The sequence below is a fragment of the Cheilinus undulatus genome, linkage group 9, assembly GCF_018320785.1.
Source record: "Cheilinus undulatus linkage group 9, ASM1832078v1, whole genome shotgun sequence".
Classification (NCBI taxonomy): Eukaryota; Metazoa; Chordata; class Actinopteri; order Labriformes; family Labridae; genus Cheilinus; species Cheilinus undulatus.
The window spans coordinates 36,137,038-36,159,688 of NC_054873.1; the positions used below are offsets into that span (position 1 = coordinate 36,137,038).

Genomic DNA, 22,651 nt, shown 5'->3' on the forward strand with positions numbered 1-22,651 from the left:
AAAGTATTTTTTTTTATTTTCATGGGAAACTAAAACTGCTGCATTCCCTTCACAGTTCCACAGGATTAGACGATTATATGTACGACTCACTCAAACAGCACCACTGCAAACGACTGCACCAGTCTGTAGAAGGTGGCTTCACTCACACATTTGGAGTGGCAGCGCTGTGAACAAAGAACAACAGAGGTTTATTCGGGAAAGTCTGGAATTAAGAATAGATCACAACAATCAGTGGGCTTAAATTAGGAAAAATCTACATAGATGCCAAAATTTACTGAGGACTCCATGACTTATTTCCAGAGAAAATCCTTTTGACCTCCTGAAACTATGCAGCGTTTCTGTTACACAGATCATGAAGCATAAGCTCTTATTTTCATCAGTCAATTTGTTACCCACACTACTCTAATTCTTTTTATAATGTTCTTTTAGTTCAAACTCCAATGCCCCCCCCCAAAAAAAGAAAACTGAGACATTGTGTAAAAGTGAATTAAAAACAAGTATATTACAAATCCATTTCAACCTATATTCAGCTGAATACAGCACAAGACAAGATATTTAATGATCCAACTGATGCCTGTAACATGTTCCCACAAAAGTTGGGAAAAGAGTGTATTTAGCACTATGTTGTATCACCTTTTCTTTTAACAACACTGTAAGCATCTGAGGACTAAAGACGCTAGCTGTTGACTTACTGAAAACAGAATTCTTTCCAACTTTGCTTAATGAACATTTTAAGTTTCTCAACAGTGGGGCTTTCCATGTGTGAATGTTTTGCTTCATAATACACTACACTTTCAATGGTAGAGGTCAGTGAACAGGTCTGGGCACCATGCAGGCCAGTCTAGCACCTTTGCTCTTTTCTGTGAAGCCATGCTGTTGTAACTTGTACGGAATATGTTCTGTCACTGTCTTTCTGAAATAAGCAGGGACATCCCTGCAAAAGACACTGTGTGGATGGAAGCATATGTTGCTCAAAAACCTGTATGCCCCTCTCAGTATTAAAGGGGACATATGAAAAAAAAAAAAAAAAAAAAAAAAAAAAACTTTTTCACGCTTTTCCAACATGTGCCCTTGGCCTGTCTACAATCCCCTCAAAAAACAGAAAAATCCATTCCCTTCCACCCTCTCTTTCTCCGCCTTTCAGAAAATGTGTGTTGAAACAAGCCATTCTCAGATTTTACCCTCATGACCTCATGTGGGGAGGACACACTGGCCCCAGGTTTGGCTGGTCCTCCCCGTTTGGGTGAAAGCTCCACCCTCCTCTCCTGATCTTCCTCTCAGCTCCCCAGCTTAGATGTTGGATAGCTCAGTGGGTTACCCTGATTGATGGTTTGAATCCCTGTCAGGTCCTTAACGTTGGATAAAAGTGTCTGTAACATCAGGAGTGCCAAATCCATTTCCTGAGAGGGGTGTGGTCAGGGGTGGAGTCATACACCTCAGTAACATTTAAAGCCACAGACACAGAAACAGCTCGTTTTGAGCATGTTTTGGGGACCTCTGAGACCAACATAAACTTGTCTTAAGAGGATAAAATATGTCCCCTTTGATAGTGCCTTCACAGGTGTGCAAGTTACCCATGCAACGGGCACTAATACAACCCCACACAATCACAGACGCTGGCTTTTAAACTTTGCATTGATGATAATATAATTGTCCTTCTCCTCATTGGCCCTGAGGACTTGACAGACATTATTTCCACTTCTCAGATCACAGCACACTTTTCCACTTTAGGTCAGTTCATCTCAGACGAGCTTGAGCGCAGAGCAGTCAGAAATGCTACTTGGTTAACTGACAACAGTTTTCTGAAGTATTCTTTAGCCCACATTGTAATACCCATAACAGATCAATTCTAGTTTATAATGCAGTGGGTTTTTATTTCAATTTATTTCCTGTCATTTCCTTTAATCCCTTTAATATTTCAATTCAACAATAGTTTCTAGTTTTCTTTTCTTTTGGCCTCTTATTCATTTGACAAGGCAGCAGTAAAGAGACAGGAAAATGGGGAGTAGAGAGTGGAAGACAGGCAGCAATGGGTCCAGGCCAGGAGTTGGTCGTGGTCTCTGCAATGAGGACTGTTTCCTCATCATATCTCGTGCACGCTTTAGCTGCTGAGCTAAACAGGTACCCTACTGTTTGTTCACTGACATTTCTAAGACTTCTATAATTCTTAAACCAATGCACTAAAGAGTGTAGTTACTTCTCTTAAAAGGTCACATAAAGCATCATTTCCTCTTTATCACCCCATTCACCTGTGCACTGACGTATTTGGCGAACCACTCCCGACCTTTGCCGTTCTCTCCGCTACACAGCTCTCCAAACCGAGCCTGCTCTTCCTGGTCAAAGTCCTCCCTGTGGAAACACATCCAAAAAGGTCATTAAAGCACTCATTTAGAGATTCAGTGGGAGAAAAACAAACCACTCACAGCTGGATGTGTTTACTTCATGATTTATGAGACTGATTTTACAATATGCTGTGTGATACAAAATCTATCAAACAGCACTTTATGTGGACACTCAGAGTGTGGGAAAATCAATAAAGCATGCATCATTGACCTTTGCAAAACACAAGTTAGACCTACCAAGTGTACAAGACTTGAGAAAAAAATAATAGACAAATGTGCAAATATCTTAATGTAGCATATAATTCTTATCAGGCAAGTATAGTTGGATTTCAGGCCAGCAGTGCCACATTTATTTTTATGTTATAAAGTTTTCAGCTAATGCTAACAGGTTAAATACCTTCTGAATATATGAGAAGCATCCTCATATTTTACACTCTATTTTGTGTGGATGTCCAGTCATTGTGGTTGTTAAATGCAGTTAGTTAAATCATGGTATTAACCAGTGTTCCCTATATCTACAGACCACACACAACATATAGTAAATAGATCAGTGTCAGATGTCTGCTAATTTGCAAAATAAGTGCAGGTGAACAACAGGAATTTGAAAGGAATAAGGATACAATTCTTCCAGGCCAACAATTTTGTCCAACGAAGCTTTGGAGAAAGAGAGTAACAAGTTGAGACAGGTTTTTTTCTACTATAGCTAATCGTGATTGATAGAGATATAGATGAAAGTCAGAACATTTCCCCTGAAGGACAAAGATTAAACCTCAGCTGAACAGAGTGATGAACTAAAAATCCTGGTGGATTAGCTGGAGGTTAAAGTCAGGGTCTCTATTCAGACATTGTGGGGTCTGCTTTTATCTTTGGTTGTTCATATTGTCATTTATAATCTGGTCAAGTTCAGTTTCTGATTCCCTCGGTCAATTAGAGTTCACTTCTGTCATTTTGAACCTAAATACTTCTAGGTCACAATGCCATGACAGTCTGTAGCTACAGGATAGCTGAATCATCCCCCCACCCTCTCCTGACTTATTTACCTTCGAGTCAACAAAACAAGAGCAAATGTGCAGAGTCACAGTGGGTAACACTGGAGCTTTTTCAACCAAGTATAAGTTATTTTTAGGAGCATTCTGTTCTGAAAAGTCAGTCTGGCCCTGCTACTGTCATGTAACTAACAGGCATACAATGGTTGACAGCTGAGTAAAAGCTGAAATATCCAACATAGTGTGCAGCAAAGATCACCACTGTGTCAATCTCACCACTTCCCTTCGTCACCTATACCTCACTTCCTTTGGTTCACTTCCTGACGTCTCCTTTCCCCTGCAGTGAATGGCTGCTGTTTACTCTCTCTCACACTCACACAGTCTGACTAAATTTACCCCAGCACTCCTTATTCATATCAAGTGTTGATAGTTTTTTCTCTATGATTCTGTCCATATTAGTTTTCATGAGTGCTTTATTCATCTGGATTTCCTTACTGTAACATACTGGTGATTGATTATAAGGTGTTTGAAACACCCCTCATCTATTGTGTTTCTTGTTTTAGGCCATTATAGTTGGAAGATACCCTGAAGTTTCCTGGCTGAATTTATGCATTCTGAAACGATGCAAATGATGATAGTCAACCCGATAACCTGAAAATCTAAACTTCCTTTTTGACATGCTGCGTAAGAATCTCTCCATCATTTTATCCCTATAATATGACTACATGGAATCTGCTTCCAGGGATGAGTGAGAAGATATCTGAACTGTAAGGTAAAATAAGTAAAAGAGGAAAAACATACTTGAAAGGAGATGGCTTATGGGATCACAGAGGAGGTCACTGTTCTTAACGGCTAATTGTAGGTAACTGAAGAAGGGGCTCAGTTGCTGAGAAGAGAATAGTTCCCTTGCAGAGATATAGTCATTGGAGTCTGCAGCCAATAAAATCTGATGCTGGTAACCTCTTAGAGGAGAATGCTTCTAATTATTATCGGTGATAAAATAAAAACGTTGATTAGAATAGAAGTGAGTGAAGTGACTATTGGGAAAGTTCCTTTTAACACCAGACAGGAGAAAGAAGATTACGATGAAGAGATTCTACCTATAAACTGTCATGTTAAACTAAAATAAAACAAGATAAAGCATAAAAAACAAACAGAAATTTACAAGATAGGTCTATTTTTGTAAGCCCCACTCAAATGTACTAATTAACGACAAAGTACGCAAAATAACAATCTAAGTACTGAGTAGCTACCATCAGGATTTCTCTGAAAAAAGGAAAAGTACTCTTTGTGATGTTGGGGTTGTTGGGGCAGTGAACATTGTGTCCCTGCAGCAGCCACCCACATGAGTGCTGGAGGGAGAACTGGATGCTGATGCTGCCCCTCGGCTACCTCAACTCATCTCCGAGGAAGCTGTCCAAGAGGTCAGAGCAACACAGGATGGATATTGGAGATATCTTTAAACATTACAATCTGGCAACAACAAGCATGTAATGTATATTATAAACTTAGAACAAAAAGTAAGGAAATTTGTGTTTGGTACATTATTTCCTTGTTGTAACAATGCTTCTTGGCAATAAATTTTATACCGTTGGAAAGCCTGTTTATTACCCTTTCAAATGGTGACACATTTGTAAGGAACATGCATTTGTGGGATGAGCAGCAGAGCTGAGTATGTAGGTTGTGCCCATGAAAATGAGCCAATCTTCTCTGCCAATGCCAAACAGCCTATTTTGCTGTTGCTATTGACTCTTGTTTTGACCTCCTGGTACCCCCAGGTGGTGCCTGATTGGCAGTGCCTGTGAGCATGGGCCCTGCTACAGTGGTCAGTAGAAGTCTGCTTCAAGAATCGGCATGCCACGTTTGACTGATCTGGACAAGGGCCTGTCGGTTGGGCACCTCAAGCTGGTGTTCTGCAAAACCAAGTTGCAGCATTGTTTGGAGTGAACCCTAGTACCATCTCCAAACTGAAGGCCAAGATCCAGAGTGACCAACACAACCACGTTGGCTGACTTGTGACAAATGCTGATTGAAGAATGGGATGCCATCCCACAGCAGTGTGTGACCAGGCTGGTGACCAGCATGAGGAGGAGGAGGTGCCAGGCTGTTGTGGCTGTCTATGGTTCTTCCACACACTACTGAGGCTCCTGTTTGTTAAATGAATAAATTGTTAAATTGTCAATATGTCTTGTTTCTTCAAACTTTAATCATCCAATCCACCAACAACAAACAAGAGTCAATGGCAGAATAAGCTGTTTGGCATTGGCAGAGAAGATTTGGCACACTTTTCATGGGTGCAACCCACATACTCAGCTCTGCTGCTCATCCCACAAATGCATGTTCCTTACAGATGTGGCATCATTTAAAAGGGTAACAAACAGGCTTTCCAGTGGTATAAAATTTATTGCCAAGAAGCATTGTTACAACAAAGAAATAATGTACCAAACACAAATTTCCTTACTTTATGTTCTAAGTCTATATAGAAGCAAACCTTATCAGTAAAAGTGGCTGCACAACTGACGAAAGAGCAGAGAAGTACATCAGTGCCACAGACATCTTCTCAGCAAACATAAAGATAGCTCTGTCTTCTGTTTCTGTGACTGCGGTGCAGATCCTTTACACAGAAATAAGTCTTTCTATGATTTTTACTTTAAAATACACAGACACCTGTTTGAATTTTCTATATTCTTGGTTCCCAACTGGTGGGTTGGGACCCAAAAGTGGGTTGTAAAGTCATTTTCAGTGAGCCACAGATGTAACCTTGTAAATCAGATGGATTGGCCAGATTCCATGTTTGTCATCAGGAAGATCTGTCTTGCAAAGCTCCAGTCTGAAAAGGCTGTGCCCAATCTGAAAACAAACCTGACCAATCAGTGTTATTTGAGGAGAACAAGGTGGTAGCTACAGGTGGGGCTTTGTTGTGCTGGAAGCCAATAGCAATGGCTGCTGCTGGTTTAGGGTTTAGCTCTAGGATGCAGCTATAGTATAACACCAGTTTCATCAGAACTGGACCACATTTCTCCATTGAAACAAGGGCAGAGAGCCACACTGAAAGCTTGTCTTGGTGGAAAAGATGTGTTTGCACTACTCCAGACCTGCTTCTGCATGAGGTTTATCCACCAACAAGCTCCACCATTCATAAACTACGCCAGTGCCTGGAAGTTAAGGTCTCGTTACAACCGAACCATGCATGCCTACTACCTCACTTTGACTGGCTCGTCATGAATGTGACAGACAAAACATTTGTCCAAATATCTTACAAAAATTTTTTCAGAAGTCCTGCCCTTCATGAATGCTTTGCATGGGAGGTTTCCCAGACTAATGTGAATTATATCCATGCAATTCATATATGAAACAGACTAACTGGCATGCCAGGTTATCACAACTGTGTGCCTGAAATGTCTTTTGCAAAAGTCTTTGATGTGCTCTTATTTTTAAAGGAAATGTCTCCACCTCCTTGTTCTGTCTTAGCTGTAGTCCCAGCTCAAGTCCAACTGCTCAATTTTCCATTTAATACATTTGTTTTTAATTTAAAATGTAAGAAATTTGGGTTGCAAATTGTTGTTAAGGAGGCGGTTGTGCTGATACTAGAACAGTTGAGAACTGCTGATCTAGATTAGTTTGGAGTGAGAGTTTCTTTTTTAATTTCAGACATCAGATTGGATTTTAGACTATTTTCCCTGTGATACATTCCCACCACTGACAACTGGATTTTATATTCAAAACAGCTAAACTAGAAAGAGCTTATCCAGCCTTAAGCTTTGGGAAGAGATAAAAGTCGACTTCATGAATCTTGTAAGCTTACCTCTTTCAGTCTCCATACCTGCAGATTTCTTTACACTTTAAAACAGCTCCAGCTGACACTGACTCACCCTGACTCACTTGAGACTATTTAATCACTTTTCGTATGTGTGGGGATGTGAGAAATCAGAGGGGTTTCTGTCCATATTTTCTTTTCTTGTCAATTCCCATTCAGTTAAGTATAAAGTAAATAAAGTTAAATTCCTTTTTTTAGCCACCACAGATCAAACTAATCTACAATCTGCTCACTTCACCATCAGCTAAGAAAGCCAAATATAGCACAGTCTTCAGCTCACAAAGAGGAGGAGAAAAGAAAGGCAAAGAGCAGAGAGTCTGGGAACAGAGAACAATTAACAAATTGTCCTGGAAGATAGACTAATGAATAAATGACTGTATATGAATAATATTTATGTGTAATTCCAGCACTGAACACAAATACATTGTGTTATCTGATGTCTGTCTGGTTTTACTGGTTGACAGTCACTCCTCATGATCAATAATATGCTTATAATTAGCTGTCATTAAGTCTACAATGATAAGTAGCACATGCTTTAACTGTTCAGTTTCATTCTGCAGTAATATGCTTTTGTTCTGTGAGGGAGAAACAATTCTTTCTATTGTCAGTACAGAACTACACCTTAATTACACGTGACAAGTTAAACCTGTCAAACTTGTAACTTTTAGCCTGTATTTTTGTTTTCCTCGCTACTTTTTTTTTCTCCGTCTAACCAGGAAATCTTAATTAAACATGAACATTCAGAGAGAATTTAGGAGGCTCATCTTGTAAACAGCGCTGAGACAGCAAGTCACAAAAATCTGCTAGAGTAAACAAAAAAATACAGATGAAGCATTCATTAAGCTGGTGATTACAGATGGTAGCATTTTTATAACTTGACATGCCTGACACTCCAGATAGACTGTTTCAAATATCCACTGCATGAAAGTTTTTCACACTCATCTGGGAGACCTTTCATTGAAAGTGTTTGGGAAGGGCAGAACTTTAAAGAAAACATTCTTGGAAGGTGACTGAAGGAATGTTCTGTCAGATTTATTACAGGCGAATCAGAACAACAAGACAAAATGAGGTTGTTCTTGGAAAAACAAAGCATAAAAAGAAAGTTGATGAATTTAAATAGGCGTTAGAAGTCTCTCCCCTTGAAATGTCCCTGGAAGATGAGACTGCATGTCACTGATCTTACCCAGAAACATCGCAGGATTCTCCCTCTGGCTGCATTTTCTTTGCCATTTGACCATGAAAACACACGACTTCTTCTGCCCAGTAAAAATATCTTCTCTGAATCAGTTAGGTACAGTGCACTAGCTTGGTAGCTTTACATTGATTCAGCATCAGAAATACTTATCAGCAGCTGACAGCAGTTCATGCCACATTGCAGATAGGCTGATGTCTGACTACAGCGCAAACCGATCCATGGATGCACCTCCTAACATACAGATTTACTTACCATGAATGTGCTCCATGAAACAAACTTAAAAGTTCAACCTCTTAATAACATGCTCATCCTCTAGGGCAGTGGTTGGCAGCTGTTAAAGTGGGGGCCACATGCAGCCCTCCTCCTCACTCAAAGCAGCACACAAGTCAATTTCAACCATCACGAAATTGCAAACATTAAGAAAATGTGATCAAATTTGCCATATAAACATGAAAAAAAGAAAACCGTGATAATCTTGGACTACTTGTTTATGTTAGGTTCTTAACACAGAATCACAGACATAATTGGCTGTAGTTATTGCTGTAAAAATTTTTTACACGCATCCTCAGATTTATTTGTATGTAAAACTTAGATACGCAAGTAAATTACACAAAAATAATTAGGAGTTATTATGTTCAATAATAACTGACAATCTTTATGGTATATAAGATTGTGCTAAAGCTTTATATTTTTCCTTACATTCAATTAGAAATTATAACTATTCAACTCAGAGTATCCTGGAATTGGCCCTTTGGTAGTCAGAATAAAATAAGTGCAGCCCTTTCAGTTCCAAAGTTCCCCTACTTTAAGGAGGCTAAAACATACTAATGACAGAAGTTTTCACATCTAAGGACTGACTTTAAATGGTTTCATCAGACATGAAAGAAAAAAAATATTTGATTAACTTACTTTCCATGAAATACCTTCTCCACATAAGCCTTCATGAACTTCCTCCTCTCCACTGTGTCGGCGTCAGCGTCCTCTCCACTGTGTGCCGACGAGGATGACGACCTCCTCAGCTCCCACGTTTCGGAGGGGGGGTCCATGTCATTCTCGCTGTCTGCAGACTCTGTAGCATCGCTGTCGTTGTCCCCATCCTCTTGATTGTGGTGGTGATGGTGGTGAGAGCCAGACTTGGTGGGTGCCATGGGCTCTGGTAGTAAGGGCTGCTGGTGAACACCCACTGAGGACCTGGGCTCTGGGGAGAAAATGTCTGTGTGGCCTTGTTGTTGGCCTCCGTCTACGCTCAGCGTTGAGACTTCTGAGGGGAGGTCAAAGTCTATCAGGTTGTCCATCGCTACACCCTCCATATAAGAGATGACGTGTGGGATAGTTGGAGGTTTGAGCTGAGGTCACGGACTGTTGGACTTTGCAGACCCTCCCACCCCCTGAGGGTGCAGACATCAAGTGGACTCGCCGACCCAGAGCATCTGTGAAAATAAGAGAGAGAAAATTAGCATTAGGGTCATCATCGTACAACTTTAATTGATGATGTGTCTATTTGTCCGTCTTGATTTACATGCCACACCATTGGTCTTACAGTCCTTGATAACTCTAATAAATATGTACAGATTTTCTATAAAATCCAAAACTGTTGTGTACTTTGCTTCAATTTTTACAATAAAGTGTGTAGAATAACACTTTGGATTATTAGAAAATGTGCAGGATGTGGATGGATTGGACACACCTGTTGTGGGTGCGAGTGAGAGTGGATGGGAAGCCCAGCTAGAGTGGGCGGTAACAGAAATCCAGCAGAAGCGGGCAGGAGTGGTATTAAGAAAGAGTCCCGCACAGGGTTCTTATTTATATTAAAATGAGTGGCTGGAAACTCTGTAGACGAAAATAGGAATGAGGGGTAAATAATCCACTCACCAAATCCCAACTAAGAAAACTGGGCATTGCAATCAATTAAAAAAAATGTGAGTGTATTAATGTCATGCAGTACCCTTGTGTCCTGGACGACTCCTGTTAAAGTGTTTTTGTCCCATTGCAGTCAAAGCAGGTGTTGTGTGTTTGTGGCTCAACCAAAAGTACCGTATTGGATCGGAGCCATGACTAAAACTAACTCAGAGTAAGTTTGGTTTCCTCTAGGATGACTTAAATGGGACTAAAAATGTAGTTTCATTTTCGTAAGACTTTCAAAATCCATTATATTTCTCCACTGTGGGTAAATCTGTGAAAATACAACACATCTAGCTATTCTGCCTCTCAGCTGTAGAAAGCAGGGACCCCAGGTTTGACAGCGTGCATAGAACACACCACCATGATTTGGTACCAGATTCAGACAAGAGAATAATGCTTGGACTAAAAGTTAAGACTGAAATGTGAAGACTTTTTATGGACTAAAGGAGTTTTCACTGACTAAACTAAACTAAAACTAAAGAAGCAGAAATGACTAAAGTATGACTAAAACTTAAAGGTCATTTCATCTAAAGCCTAAGACTGAGACTAAAATTAAAAACAGTTGCCAAAATAAACACAGATCAGAGCAGCTACATTTTAGGGACTTGTACCACTAATGACAGCTAATCATACTGATCAGAAGCAAAGCATTAGGAGTAAAGGTGTTCCTCGAGGTTTGCCAAAGCATTAAACCTATCAGCCCACGTTCTGGCACCTTTTTAGAAGACAAAATGGCGTATGCTGTATTTAAATGGGTCAGATATGAAAATGTAAGCTCAAACTCTACCTGTAGTGGCGTAGCTGTGAAAAAGCTGGTTGGAAAAATGTTGCCTCGGCCAATCAGCGTCATGTGATCTCAAAAAGAAAACAAAAGCTTTCCCGTTTGAACAATCTTTAGTATCCTTGATCAAAAGCTGCAGGAACAGCATTTAAGCCTCTCTATTCTTCCATTTCTGTAAGGAACATCTAGATGTCTTTTCCAGTTCACAGAGGAAGAGGGAGTGGGGGAAACGAGAAATAAAAACAGAACATATCCAAAAATGTAGCTAATCTGATCAAAAAAAGAGACTGTGCTGCCTCTAACAGAGAGCAGGCTGTTTCAATCCTACACTGGGATTTCAGATCATAGCTTTAACACATGCATCCTTTTGTTTTTATCTTTGCTTCTGATAATGACATCTTAAATATTGAATATATATATTTTAGCTTTTTCTTTTTAAATCACTACTTAGCATTCATACAAGCAGACAAGACACTACTGATGGAAACCACAATAGCAGGAAACAAAAGTCTTCATCTTCATATTTAATCGTAATCCGCCTGCTGTACATCTACAGTGTCACATTTTATTGTATGACTGAAACAGAAACAATAAACGGTGCTCTGATTTCTAAATAACTAAGCCAACCAAAAAACAGTTCAATGCAAGACTCTTTACCCTGACCTTGTACGCTCTGAGGTGGAAAACAGCAACAGCTGCCCATCCTGTGCTCTGTCCGGGGGCTAATCTGCTCCAGCTCTATCACAGGGCACCATTTGGCCTTCTGACTACACACACAGTTATAACTTTGTTAGACTAAACACACTCACAGGCCTGGCTCTGAGCCCCTGGGTCAACAGTATGCTCTGGCTGCTGCTCTGAAGATGAGGTAGTTCGTTATATAAACCAGGGTTTTACGAATAAAACCAACAGTGGCTCATGAGTGCCAGCTAAACACACACACCACACTTACAGGATGTTAAATGGTTAATAATGGCAAAAATACAGACCGCAAAGAAGGAAAGGTAAGGAAATTATCTCATTGCTTTTTTCCTCTGAACAGAAAAGAGTGTACAAGTCTCACAGCAGCCAGCCTTTAAAACCGATCAGCCTTCAGAAACCTTTCCTCACTACGGTTAAAAGATGTGAAGCTGGAAGTCTTACAGAGGATTTCAATGACAACACAGGTTTAGTTTAACTTTGGGACTAGCTGTGATAGAGTAGACACAGGAGCATCTAGAGTGTTCTGGTTCAAAGTTTCCTGTTTGTTTTCTCACAATCAAAGCCATAATAAAAAAGTTTATATATGTATTTTCTCTGTATGAATCTCAATTTTAGCAAAGAAAGATTTATAACAACACACTATAGAGTCAGCTCCCAGAGCAGCTTTTTTGCTCTAGCAACACCTCTTTTTTTTTTTTTAATTAATTTTGGGACATTTTTTAAACACATGCAACAAACAGCACCAAGTCCAGCCTCTGCACAGCCTCTGCACATTGGCGCCTGTTCTACCAATGGAACCAAATCAGAACCCACAGTACTCATTTTCAATACAAAGACAGTGTATTCCAGTGCTGTCAGTGCTCAGCATCCTAAGTACAAAAACACTCCATAGTTGTTTTTGTTGTTATTGTTGCTGCATTTTCAACTAGTAATAGTTCTACTTTTGTAAAGTCGCCATGCTCAGTTATGTCACTTCTGCCTCACTGGCCAATCAAAATCAAGAAAGACTTCTGATATCAGCTGTGTCAACAGCAATGATGGGAGCAGAAATCAAGCTGACTCATCTTTTCAGTGGTAATCTGAATAACATTTCTGTTCTTTTAAGAGATTTACCAATTGTGAAAATTACAGGCTACCACGATGCTACACCTATGCACCGCTGGATCACATCAGTTTCTTTTGTGCTTCTCTTTGGACCAGTTGTCCTAAGAGAAGCAAATAAAAGTCTTTTGGGGCCACACTGTTTTACCTGGTACCCTGAAGTTGTAACATAAGTTTGGCCACTATGTCAGATTTTCTTCTAAAGTGTTACCCAGTAATACCTTTCTTCATCTGATGATTCACATGCTAATGATCCAGGTGGGTCACCCCAGATCATTAGCATGTAAATGGTCAACAGAGGCTATATCTAATTTCTAGCTCAGGCCCCAGTCTATTTAGAACTGAAGAAAGAGGCGAAACATCTTTGAGAACCTCAATCAAGTCCAGTTCCCCCGCTGATGACTCAGTCCATGTAACAACTGTTGTAGGAAAACAATATTGTGGCTAATGCTAACTTAAGACAGCAACAATCAAAAACTGATTTAAAAACTGATTAAAAGGCATTCAATGTCAGAGTTACTGGTGCAGATTTGTTCCTAAGATTTTATTTTCTAAGTGTATGATGTAAAATGACGTCTCTCTTGCATCTATATCGGACATCCAGTTTGTAATTGTTGCTGAAAACAATCCATTTCCTCATTTGTCTCCTTCAAAATAAGTCTCTCATTAAAATAAGAAGCAGACACTCTAACTGTGACAAACTTGGCAGAAATTGAGTGAGTCCATTGTCTGGACTTAACAAGCTATGCTTACTGAACTGAACTCAAGCACAGCGCCATTAGCAGACAGTAACAGCCGCTGTTTTGAGAGAGACACAGCCAGAGCACGCTCTTTTAATCATCCAAGACTCAAGACAAGCAGGATATCATTAGGTAAAGATGCTATTCCCCATAGCGCTGGGCTCAAGTGAAATCCCGACAAATAATCCAGCATCTAAGGTCTTTGTAAAGACCTTAGATGTGGGTCTGTTAATTTGGAAGCGTTTCTTTTAGATCCGTAATCCAAAAAACAAATCACACACTCAAACCTTGCACACTGAGTCCGATGCATTTTATTTGCCTTCACAGCAAAAATTCGTAGAATGTGGAAAATTGTTTCGTACTGTGAGCCTGTGTCTCTGTCAGTCCTTTAAAATCCCGCTGGATCCATCCTGACAGAGATCTTCATACTGCACACACTCATGCATCACAGCGATGAGCCAAGTTGGAGAGATGGAGAGCAACGTTTTAATTCTGTTTCTATGACCTGTGAGTGAGCTACAACTTATGCCTTTTTGTGTTATATTTCCATGGCTGATATTCACATTATACACCGGCAAAACTACGGTGTTTAAACTGAGATTTCAGAGCAAGAGAGGGAGAGAGAGAGGGAGGAGATGGGCAGGGTAGAGTGAGTAAGAGAGAATAAAGCAACAGGCGCTGATCTGAGTCATTAATCACACATCTATCTGTTATATTTCCATGGCTGAAATCTACTTAATAAATGAGCAAACTTTGGTGTTTAAAGTGAGCTGTGTGGGGAGAGAGAGAGAGAGAGAGAGAGAGAGAGGAGGGGTCAGGTGGAGCAGCAGGAACTGTTTTGAATCACAGTCACCCATTTAAAAGACTTGATGCGAAATTTCAAATAAAATCAAACCTGTTAGGGAGCAGGTGGCCGAGTGGTCAAAGGCACTCCCTTTGTACGCGTGCGGCCCGGGTTCGAATCCGGCCTGAGGCCCTTTACCGCATGTCTCTCCCCCACTCTTGAACCTGTTGCCGACTCTATCCACTGTCCTCCTCTATCTAATAAAGGCACAAAATGCCCAAAAATAAATCTTTAAAAAAATCAAACCTGTTCCGAAAAAAAATTTACAAATGAAAATTTCAATGTCAGTGTGCAAACATGATTAGAACAACATGAGATCGATTTTATTTTTAACATGGAAAAAATTGGATGAAAAAAAAAAACAGACTCAGTGTGAAGATTTGGTGCACAGAGATTAAAGGCCTCTGTAGCAGTCAGACAGGCAGAAGTCTGGGATTAAATTGACTTAGTTTCCTGTCAAAACTCAGTCTTACCCATCCACCCCTGTGGCTGGTAAATTGGGAAAATTCACCTGAAACTGAACAAAATCAGAATTGCTGGTTGCAGACACAAGGGAAATTATTTATTGTATTTTATCCAAGGTCAAAAACTAGCTATGCTTTATCAAATACCTGGTATTTTGAACGGTCACTTACAAACTCAATAACATCAGTCTTAATAATCCCAGATGGCACAGGCTTTACCTGGTAGAGGAGATGTGACCTGTATGCCAAACCAGTTTCAAGTCCTGATAAACCACTGAAAGCTGTTCATCACATCACCAGAGTTCCTCATGCGTTACAGCTTTCACGCTCACTACTGTGACTTATGTGATAAAGTGTGATGGCCATCTAACATCAGCATATTTGAACATTTATTTATAGGTCTACAATGTTCTAGTTGCTGAAATAGCTATGCATCACCCTGAGTTCTGGCCAACAAACAGGATACAGATGTTTTTCTTCTCTAACACCTGAGGACTTAAAAAGTTCTTCTTACTGACATTTCTCCTTGCTTTTGATGGCTGCGTTCTTTGTGCGACTAGACTGCTCTGTTGGGATGTTGTTCATAAGTCATTTGATCTAAAGTCTATCTTGTGAGAAAAATAGGGCAAGAGTGATCCTACAGGAGTTTTCCTGTTTAAGAAGAAGGGTGAGAATGCACTAGGAAAGCTGAACATATGGCCACAGTTCATCACTCTAACTGTTGAAACTAGAGGTGTGAAATGTCGTCTGGATGTCTTCCTCTAACAGATTTTATTCAGAGGCCTAGGATGATCACAGCGAGCAGCAGAAAGCTTCACTCAGCCAAGACTGTCTGCTGGGGATGGATGGCAGTGATACAGTCACCTGCCGGCCTGTGACGCCATTTGGCCGGAGCAGTGCGTCCTGTCCTCCTGTCACAGGCCACAGAAAGCACGCACACATCTACACGCCACAGCAGAGGACGGCTGCGTAAATCACTCTGACTGCAGAGGCTGCAGTATTTCTGCTTCCATGAGCAGGAAGGGGGAGCCCCTACAAACCCTCCAACACACACACTGACAACCTGCCCCCGCATCAGCACCAACCCCTGGAGGTGATGTGCGCAGGGGGAGGAGCTTACAGCACATTACCGCAAAGCTTGTGTGATCTTGTGCAGAGGATCTCTGCTTGTTGCTGTCAGCTATGCAGCAAACATCACAAGACTCATGCCTGTCTCTGTTCTCTGGTCACTGCTGCATGATTCTCACATGGAGGCTGGTGCTGTTATGCAACGTGCCCCCGAGCCTCTCCCACCCCCAGGAAGTATTATTCAGCGTGCTCATCTGTAGAAATATCGGTTGAAAAAGACATGTGAGGCGCCGTTACCCTTAACGCTGGCAGTGATGCAGATCATCTATCTCTGTCACCCCAGCTCTATGAGCAATATGCTCCAAATGCAAAGCCATTCATCAGCTTTTCTTACATGTCAAATCATGTTTTAAGGAAAATCAATTCAGCTTGTGAAGAAGGTCTTTTCAAAGTCCCCTTCTTGGCCCACTAGTCCATTATCCAAAGTGTCTGTGGCATTTCCTGAACAAAGCTCTGCCTGGCTAAACCTGCATGGAGGAACCAATACCACACAAGGGACTTCCCTGACCCACAATCCTTTGGTTTCCTCCTGTAATCTGAGAGTGAAAGTTGCCCTTTTTGTTGTGTCTACTGGGACGTCTCAGGCACCAAAACAAAAGCAGTGAGCCCAGTCTTTGTGCTGCCCTCTCTTGATACTTTGAATAAACAAGGTTGTTTCCCACTGCCTCCTCCTGTCTCCTTTAACTCACCACTAAACACGGCTGTCTCCTCTGTCCAGCCAGTAGAATAAAACCATTCTCTCCAAAATTCTGCTATTCTGACTCTTCCTTGTTGTTTATTTAATCCAAAAATATTCTGAAGTTCAACATGGCACATGTGTATCCAAAAAAGCGATAAAAATATGCCCTTTAGGGCAGTGGTTCTCAACTGTTGGTCAGGCCCCAAGAGAGGGTCACAGAGCAGTTTTCAGTGGGTCGCAACTAGGTGGCTACAAAAAAAAAATGGTGGCAAAAGTCCTTAAATCCTTTTTGGACATGCACTGAAACCTTTTATTTGACCCTGTTTTACTGTGAAATTAGGTAAATCTAAATGTTTGATCAACATTTCAACTAATGAATCTCCTCTTCTTGCAATAAATTGCTACTTTACTCATGATAATGAAAAATTTTCACAAGTTCTCTGGAAACTTTGCAAAAATTGACACATATTGATGGGAAAGAGGGTGTCAGATTTGCCAGTTTTGTCCCTTTTCTTTCTTATATCAGGTGTTTTGGTCCAATCATGCTCCAGACTGCAACATATTCAATTAACTAATTGTGCATTGTTGAAATTTTACAGAAACTTGGGTCGCAATCTGTCATAAGACTGACTGGTGGGTCCTGAGGTCAGACCAGATGAGAACCACTGCTTTAGGGTGCCCACTATGGTAAAGAATGCATGGAATCCCTCTTAGTGGTCAAAACATGCTTCAGATCCGTCTACAATAACCCTCCATTGGACAGCTTTTGGTTGAGTGCCCCTGGGTTCCCTCAAATAAGTTTCTTAAATATTCAACAGCTCAAATCTGTTGGATTAAAAATGTTGCAGTTTGGACCATAAATATAAAAACATGTTCAAAAAACACCATAAAATGACACACATGCATCTCTTGTTTTTCTCTACTGTACGCAGATCTTTTGGCAACAACAGGTGAATGAAGGCCTTTCCTGTTGAGATGTTATCAATGAAAACAATCAAAAATGATGCTTATTTTTTCTGTGGGTCCTTGGAGACCCTTCTGAACAAACCGGGGCCCTCTGGAAAAAAAAACAGGTTAGGAACCACTGCGCTGAGGTGCAATTCCAGGGGACAAAATGTGGTAAAGTGCCTGTCCCCACCCTGTCCAAGTTCCTCAAATACTGCATATGCCACATCACCAGCGCTTGAGAAGCTGGTTGAGAAGCATTCAATCTTATTTTGGGTTTGTAACAATTTCACTATGAACTAGAAAAGCACTGAGAGAGCGCAGACCTCCGCCGTTAGCCCTATCTCCCAATAGTACAGAATCCTTTAAAAAATTCCTGAAACCAAACGTGATCCAGATCTCTCCCAAAATCCAATCAGTTCTTCTTATGCCATGTCTGACATTTTCTGAAAATTTCCTGAAATTTTAAATCTGAAGCCACAGGAAGTATTGATCTTAAAGTCCCAAACTGAGAGTCTTATCTTGATTTACTTCAAGCCGGAAAAAGTTTTGTTCCTTTTGGCCTCTTCCTTAACATGTGATTTTCTTCATCCTACTACTTGTAAAGAGTATTTCAATGCTATTCAACACTCTCTGACTCTCTGACACTCTCTGTAAATGTTTAAATTCTGAAACATCCTTGTCATATTATAAAGTTCAGCCTTCAGTTCAACTTTAGGATCCTCAATTTTAAACAAGAAATTGTCATTTTGAAGACCAAGAGTAAAAAATGAACATCAGCAGGACAATCAGGCTCAAAGGGTTAGGAACAAAATTTAAAAAGTATTATGTTTAAGAGTAAGTAAGTTATAATTCTCAATTTGTATACAGCAGAAAACTAAAAGCTTCTTATGCAGTGCTCCCATTCATATAGTTAAATCAGTCTTTAGGTAGAGAATGATTTTCTGATAAAAAATAAATGTAAGCAGCTCTGCAATGTTGTGCCTGCTAGTGGAGCTAATTAAAAGTAGAATCTGATGTTTTCTGTCTTTCATACTGTATAAACAAAGTCTGCAACATTACTAAAACCTGTGGTTGATTTTGAAATAAAGGCAAGTCGAACAGAAATGAAGACAGCTAGGGCTTATCTGATATTTTCGGGTGTATAAACTCATGTATACATGTTTGCTGCTGAATTTTCATCTATCCGTTACCTTCCATTAAATGTCTAATTGTACGCTGTATAAAACGTCTGAGATGGTGAGCATTGCTAAGATAAGGTGTTCAACAGGACAAGATCAGCTGAGGAGGTAATCAGAGATCTCTACAATGACACAGAGACACAGTAAACACATAAGCTCTGCTGTTCTCCATACTGTGATGTTTAAAACTAAACTGTTCTAGTCTCTTTGTTGTGCCTGAGGTTTGTTTACAGTGTCTGATCTTATGACTTCATGATTCCTGCTCTTCTCAAATTCTTACAAGCATTTTTTCACCATTACCTTACATCACCATCACGCCTCTACATCAGACTATGAAGCACTTTGTGCATCTTTGCTTTACATTTCTGCAAACTCTTAATGTATTTCAACTTGAAGCTCTGATATGCGTGCACATTCCTGCAAGAACTATTGAAAAATATCATAATAGATATTGTTCTAAATTTTACATCATTCAGCACTTTAAGCTCAGTTTAATGAACTTCTTGAATGTAAATAATATTCTACACTTATTTCTAAAGTATTTCTGTACTGATATGCACCAAAACAACGAGACAAGCTGCTTGTGAGTTTAAAAGAACCAGGCAATAAACTTGACTTGACACATCTGAAATCATTCTACCTGGAATATACAAAGCAATATGAAATAAAACCAGAATTTTTCCAAATGAGTGTGTTTATGTAGGCTTTAATATGGCCAACTAACAATTGAGTCCTAAAATAATAATTTAATGATTCTAATGTTTAATCTTTGGCCTGCATAAATGTGATTAACAATGTGACGTGCAGTAATATTGTGTTTTATAAGTTAAGATTGACTTAAAGGTTCCTGTAGACCTGGAGCAAAAACATTAGTGAGTAGCAACGGTATTTGTTCATTTTTTCATCTCCTGACAAGTGAATCATACCAGAAGTCTAGTTTAAGTAAGTAATGTAATGTAGACATTTACTTAAAATAACCTGCTGTGCTGTCTTGACAACAGAGTTGATGCTTTAAACCCTGACACTTAAAACACAATGTATTTGACAGTCAGAAAGGACAAAATGGTAATTAAGTCTAAGCAAGATTAGAAAATTAAGAACTTAAAAGAAAAGGAAAAATACAACTTTAAAGCCTTTTATCAAACTGCTGTGACTTTGAAGACTTTAAGGTCTGACAAAATATTGTTAAAAATCCTTCAAGTGTTTTTCCACCAACATTATTTAGTATCAGACTTCATGCTGACACGTTCTCACAGACCTCCTGTTGATCTGAACCAGACTCTGACACTCTTCAGGGAGGGAGTCAAGTGTTCTGGGTGCAGGAATGTCAGGTTGACCCTCTTTCAGAGGAGCTCTCACACTGTGGAGCCAAATAAGTGTCAACTTTATCACAATTAAGTATTAGACTGAGTCGCTGGTTTAAAGATGTTAAAGGAGAGCAATAGCTATCAGCTGCTGTCCTCAGATACTCCCTCACAGCCCTGTATGACTGACAGCACATTTCACACTCCAATCCCACCTCTGAGTCAGTTATTTATATTTTCCATTTCAATTCTAACATTGAGATTTAATTCTATGGAACTTAAAATAGCTGATATTGTAAAGCTCTGTTTTCTACACAGAAGCGTAGAGTACCTCCATCACATGCTGCAGGGAATGTGTCAAGCAGAAGTGGCTGAGCATGGACAAGTTAGGTGTTGGATCTCTGCTGAGGTTGTCCAGCATGCCTGCTAAAGAGACTCCACTTTTAGATGTAATCTGCTCACTCAGGCAACCGTCAAAAACACAGCAACACTAACTCTGTTTACACGGACCCGGAGACAGAAAACAGCACCTAACTGGAGTCCCCAAAGTATTTACTGCATATAAATCACCAATATGACCTTTTCACATAGACCTGATAACACTTAAAATAAATATAAAGATATCTTTGAAAAACATTTAAACTAAAATGAATCAAATAATGTCATAAAAGTCGGTCCAGCAGAGCCCTCCAATACTCTGAGCGCTGTCTGCATGTAGACTATCACCAAAGCTCAGCTGAATAGCTGTAGCTGAATTCGCTGACAGTGTACCATAGCAGCAGTTTTCAGAGCATGGTGCAGGCTTCCCCTGAGGGGCATTGAAACAAACAAAAAAACAGACAGTGAATTGCCTCGCAAACTTCTGCAGGATGGGGCAAAATGGATACATTTTCAAGTAACTAGAGAGAAAGGGAAGAACGATTCAGGAGTGGGCAGGAAAAAGAAGTAAGACCATAACTTCTGTGTGTAATTTGCAAAAAGAGTTAGCTAATGGCAGCATGAGGTCATGTAAACTTTGGCGTCATATTAACACTAAACACCAGAGTTGGTGAACAAGCCACAGTGTTTTTTTGGCAGGAATCTAAAGGAATTACAGTCAAAGAAAAAACAAATGGGACATTTAGTCCTGAAAATACCAAGATGACCTGAGTGCTGCTTTTTGGCACTGACGATCAAACACAAGTACAGGTCAAGACTGCAGGCAAAGGATAACCTTTGGTTATTCCTCTATCAGCCACACAGATGCAGACTCACTGTTCCCTCTCAAAGATGAGCATCATTCTCAGGCATTATTGGCAGCTATGGTTTATAGCTGCAACTAAAATCAAGTGGCCTCAGAAAGACAACAAAAATATCAGGGGTGGACAGATTATCAACCTGGCAGATAATGATGCTAATAACTAACATTTAGCAGATTATCATGTCAGCATTAATTCACTTATAATCGGCCCAGAATGAATTCATTCACTAGTGCTATGTTGGCTACATGGTAAGGTGTGTCTCCTCCTCTGGTTTTCACTTTCTACTGGCTTGATGTCACACAACCACCACCAATCAACACTGAGGCCTGGGTGGCACTGACACAGGATGTGTGTGGCATCACTGCCTGTTTTCTGCTGCTACAGTGTTCCTCTGTGTTGTTTCTCATGTTGACAGAGCTAGTGCTAAATTGTTTATTCAATTTCTTAACATGCCGTTTTACTTTTGCAACATTTAGCGCATTTTGTTTGTCATGACAAATGCATATTGGTTTCAGATATCGGTTACTGGTCACATGCACTACCAATTATTGATATTTTCTATGAAAAAAAAAGTATCGATTGACCCTTAAAAACATGCAGACAAAACTGTATAGAAAAGTTTCAAGATGGGGCACAGATGGATTAGTGGTTAGGTTGGGCCTCATGTATGCAGGGGTTCCAGGTTCAAGTTCACTCCCCATTCTCTCATCCCTTTCCATCCACTATCCTCCATAAATAAAGGCCCCAAAGGTCCCAAAAATATATATTTGAATAGAAGGTTTAAAGATGAGACATAAATGATTGACATAGAGTTATTTCACATGGTTTCTCTATTCAAAAGCCTATTTTTAAGGGGGATGGGGGCTTACACTTTGAAAACCCCTGTATTATTTATTGACAAATTACCTAAAGCAGAGCCATATGTACACCAAGCCAGCTACAGAAATCTTGGCAGACTGAGCTCTGTCCATTTGCATGTCTGATTTGGCTTTCATCTTAAATTCAATGAACTTTTGGCTTCCATGTAGCAAATAATTGAATTATCTCCCTTAAAATCATTTAAGTATAAGATTTAAAACATCTGCATCATCTGGCCCTGTCAGCTCTTACTTTAAAATCTGAATAAATAAATAATCACAAATAATAATCCTTAGACACCAGCTTTGTACACTTCAACCTATGGGTGCACCGATTGCAATTTTCTGGCCGATCACTGATCTTTAAAAAGCCTGACCTGCCGATTCCGATTTTGGCCAATACCGATTTTTTTATAACTGACAGCATACACCTCCAATGTTC

At 40.0% G+C, this 22,651-nt stretch overlaps 1 protein-coding gene across 5 annotated transcripts in view; it reads right to left on the reverse strand.

Moving 5' to 3' along the window:
* Positions 1 to 22,651, reverse strand: part of kiaa0513 (KIAA0513 ortholog) — a 42,916-nt gene that overhangs the window by 18,106 nt on the left and 2,159 nt on the right. For 2 of the 5 annotated variants that reach the window (XM_041795623.1, XM_041795624.1), the window contains exons 2-4: positions 9,250 to 9,770; positions 2,250 to 2,349; positions 91 to 164 (exon numbers count right to left, since the gene is read on the reverse strand). In XM_041795623.1, coding sequence (XP_041651557.1) covers positions 91 to 164; positions 2,250 to 2,349; positions 9,250 to 9,650 — 575 coding nt within the window. In that variant the 5' untranslated portion in view covers positions 9,651 to 9,770. Of the gene's footprint in view, positions 1 to 90; positions 165 to 2,249; positions 2,350 to 9,249; positions 9,771 to 11,029; positions 11,211 to 14,461; positions 14,590 to 22,651 lie in introns of those variants that run through there. The other 3 variants (XM_041795622.1, XM_041795626.1, XM_041795625.1) reach the window with 3 other exon arrangements.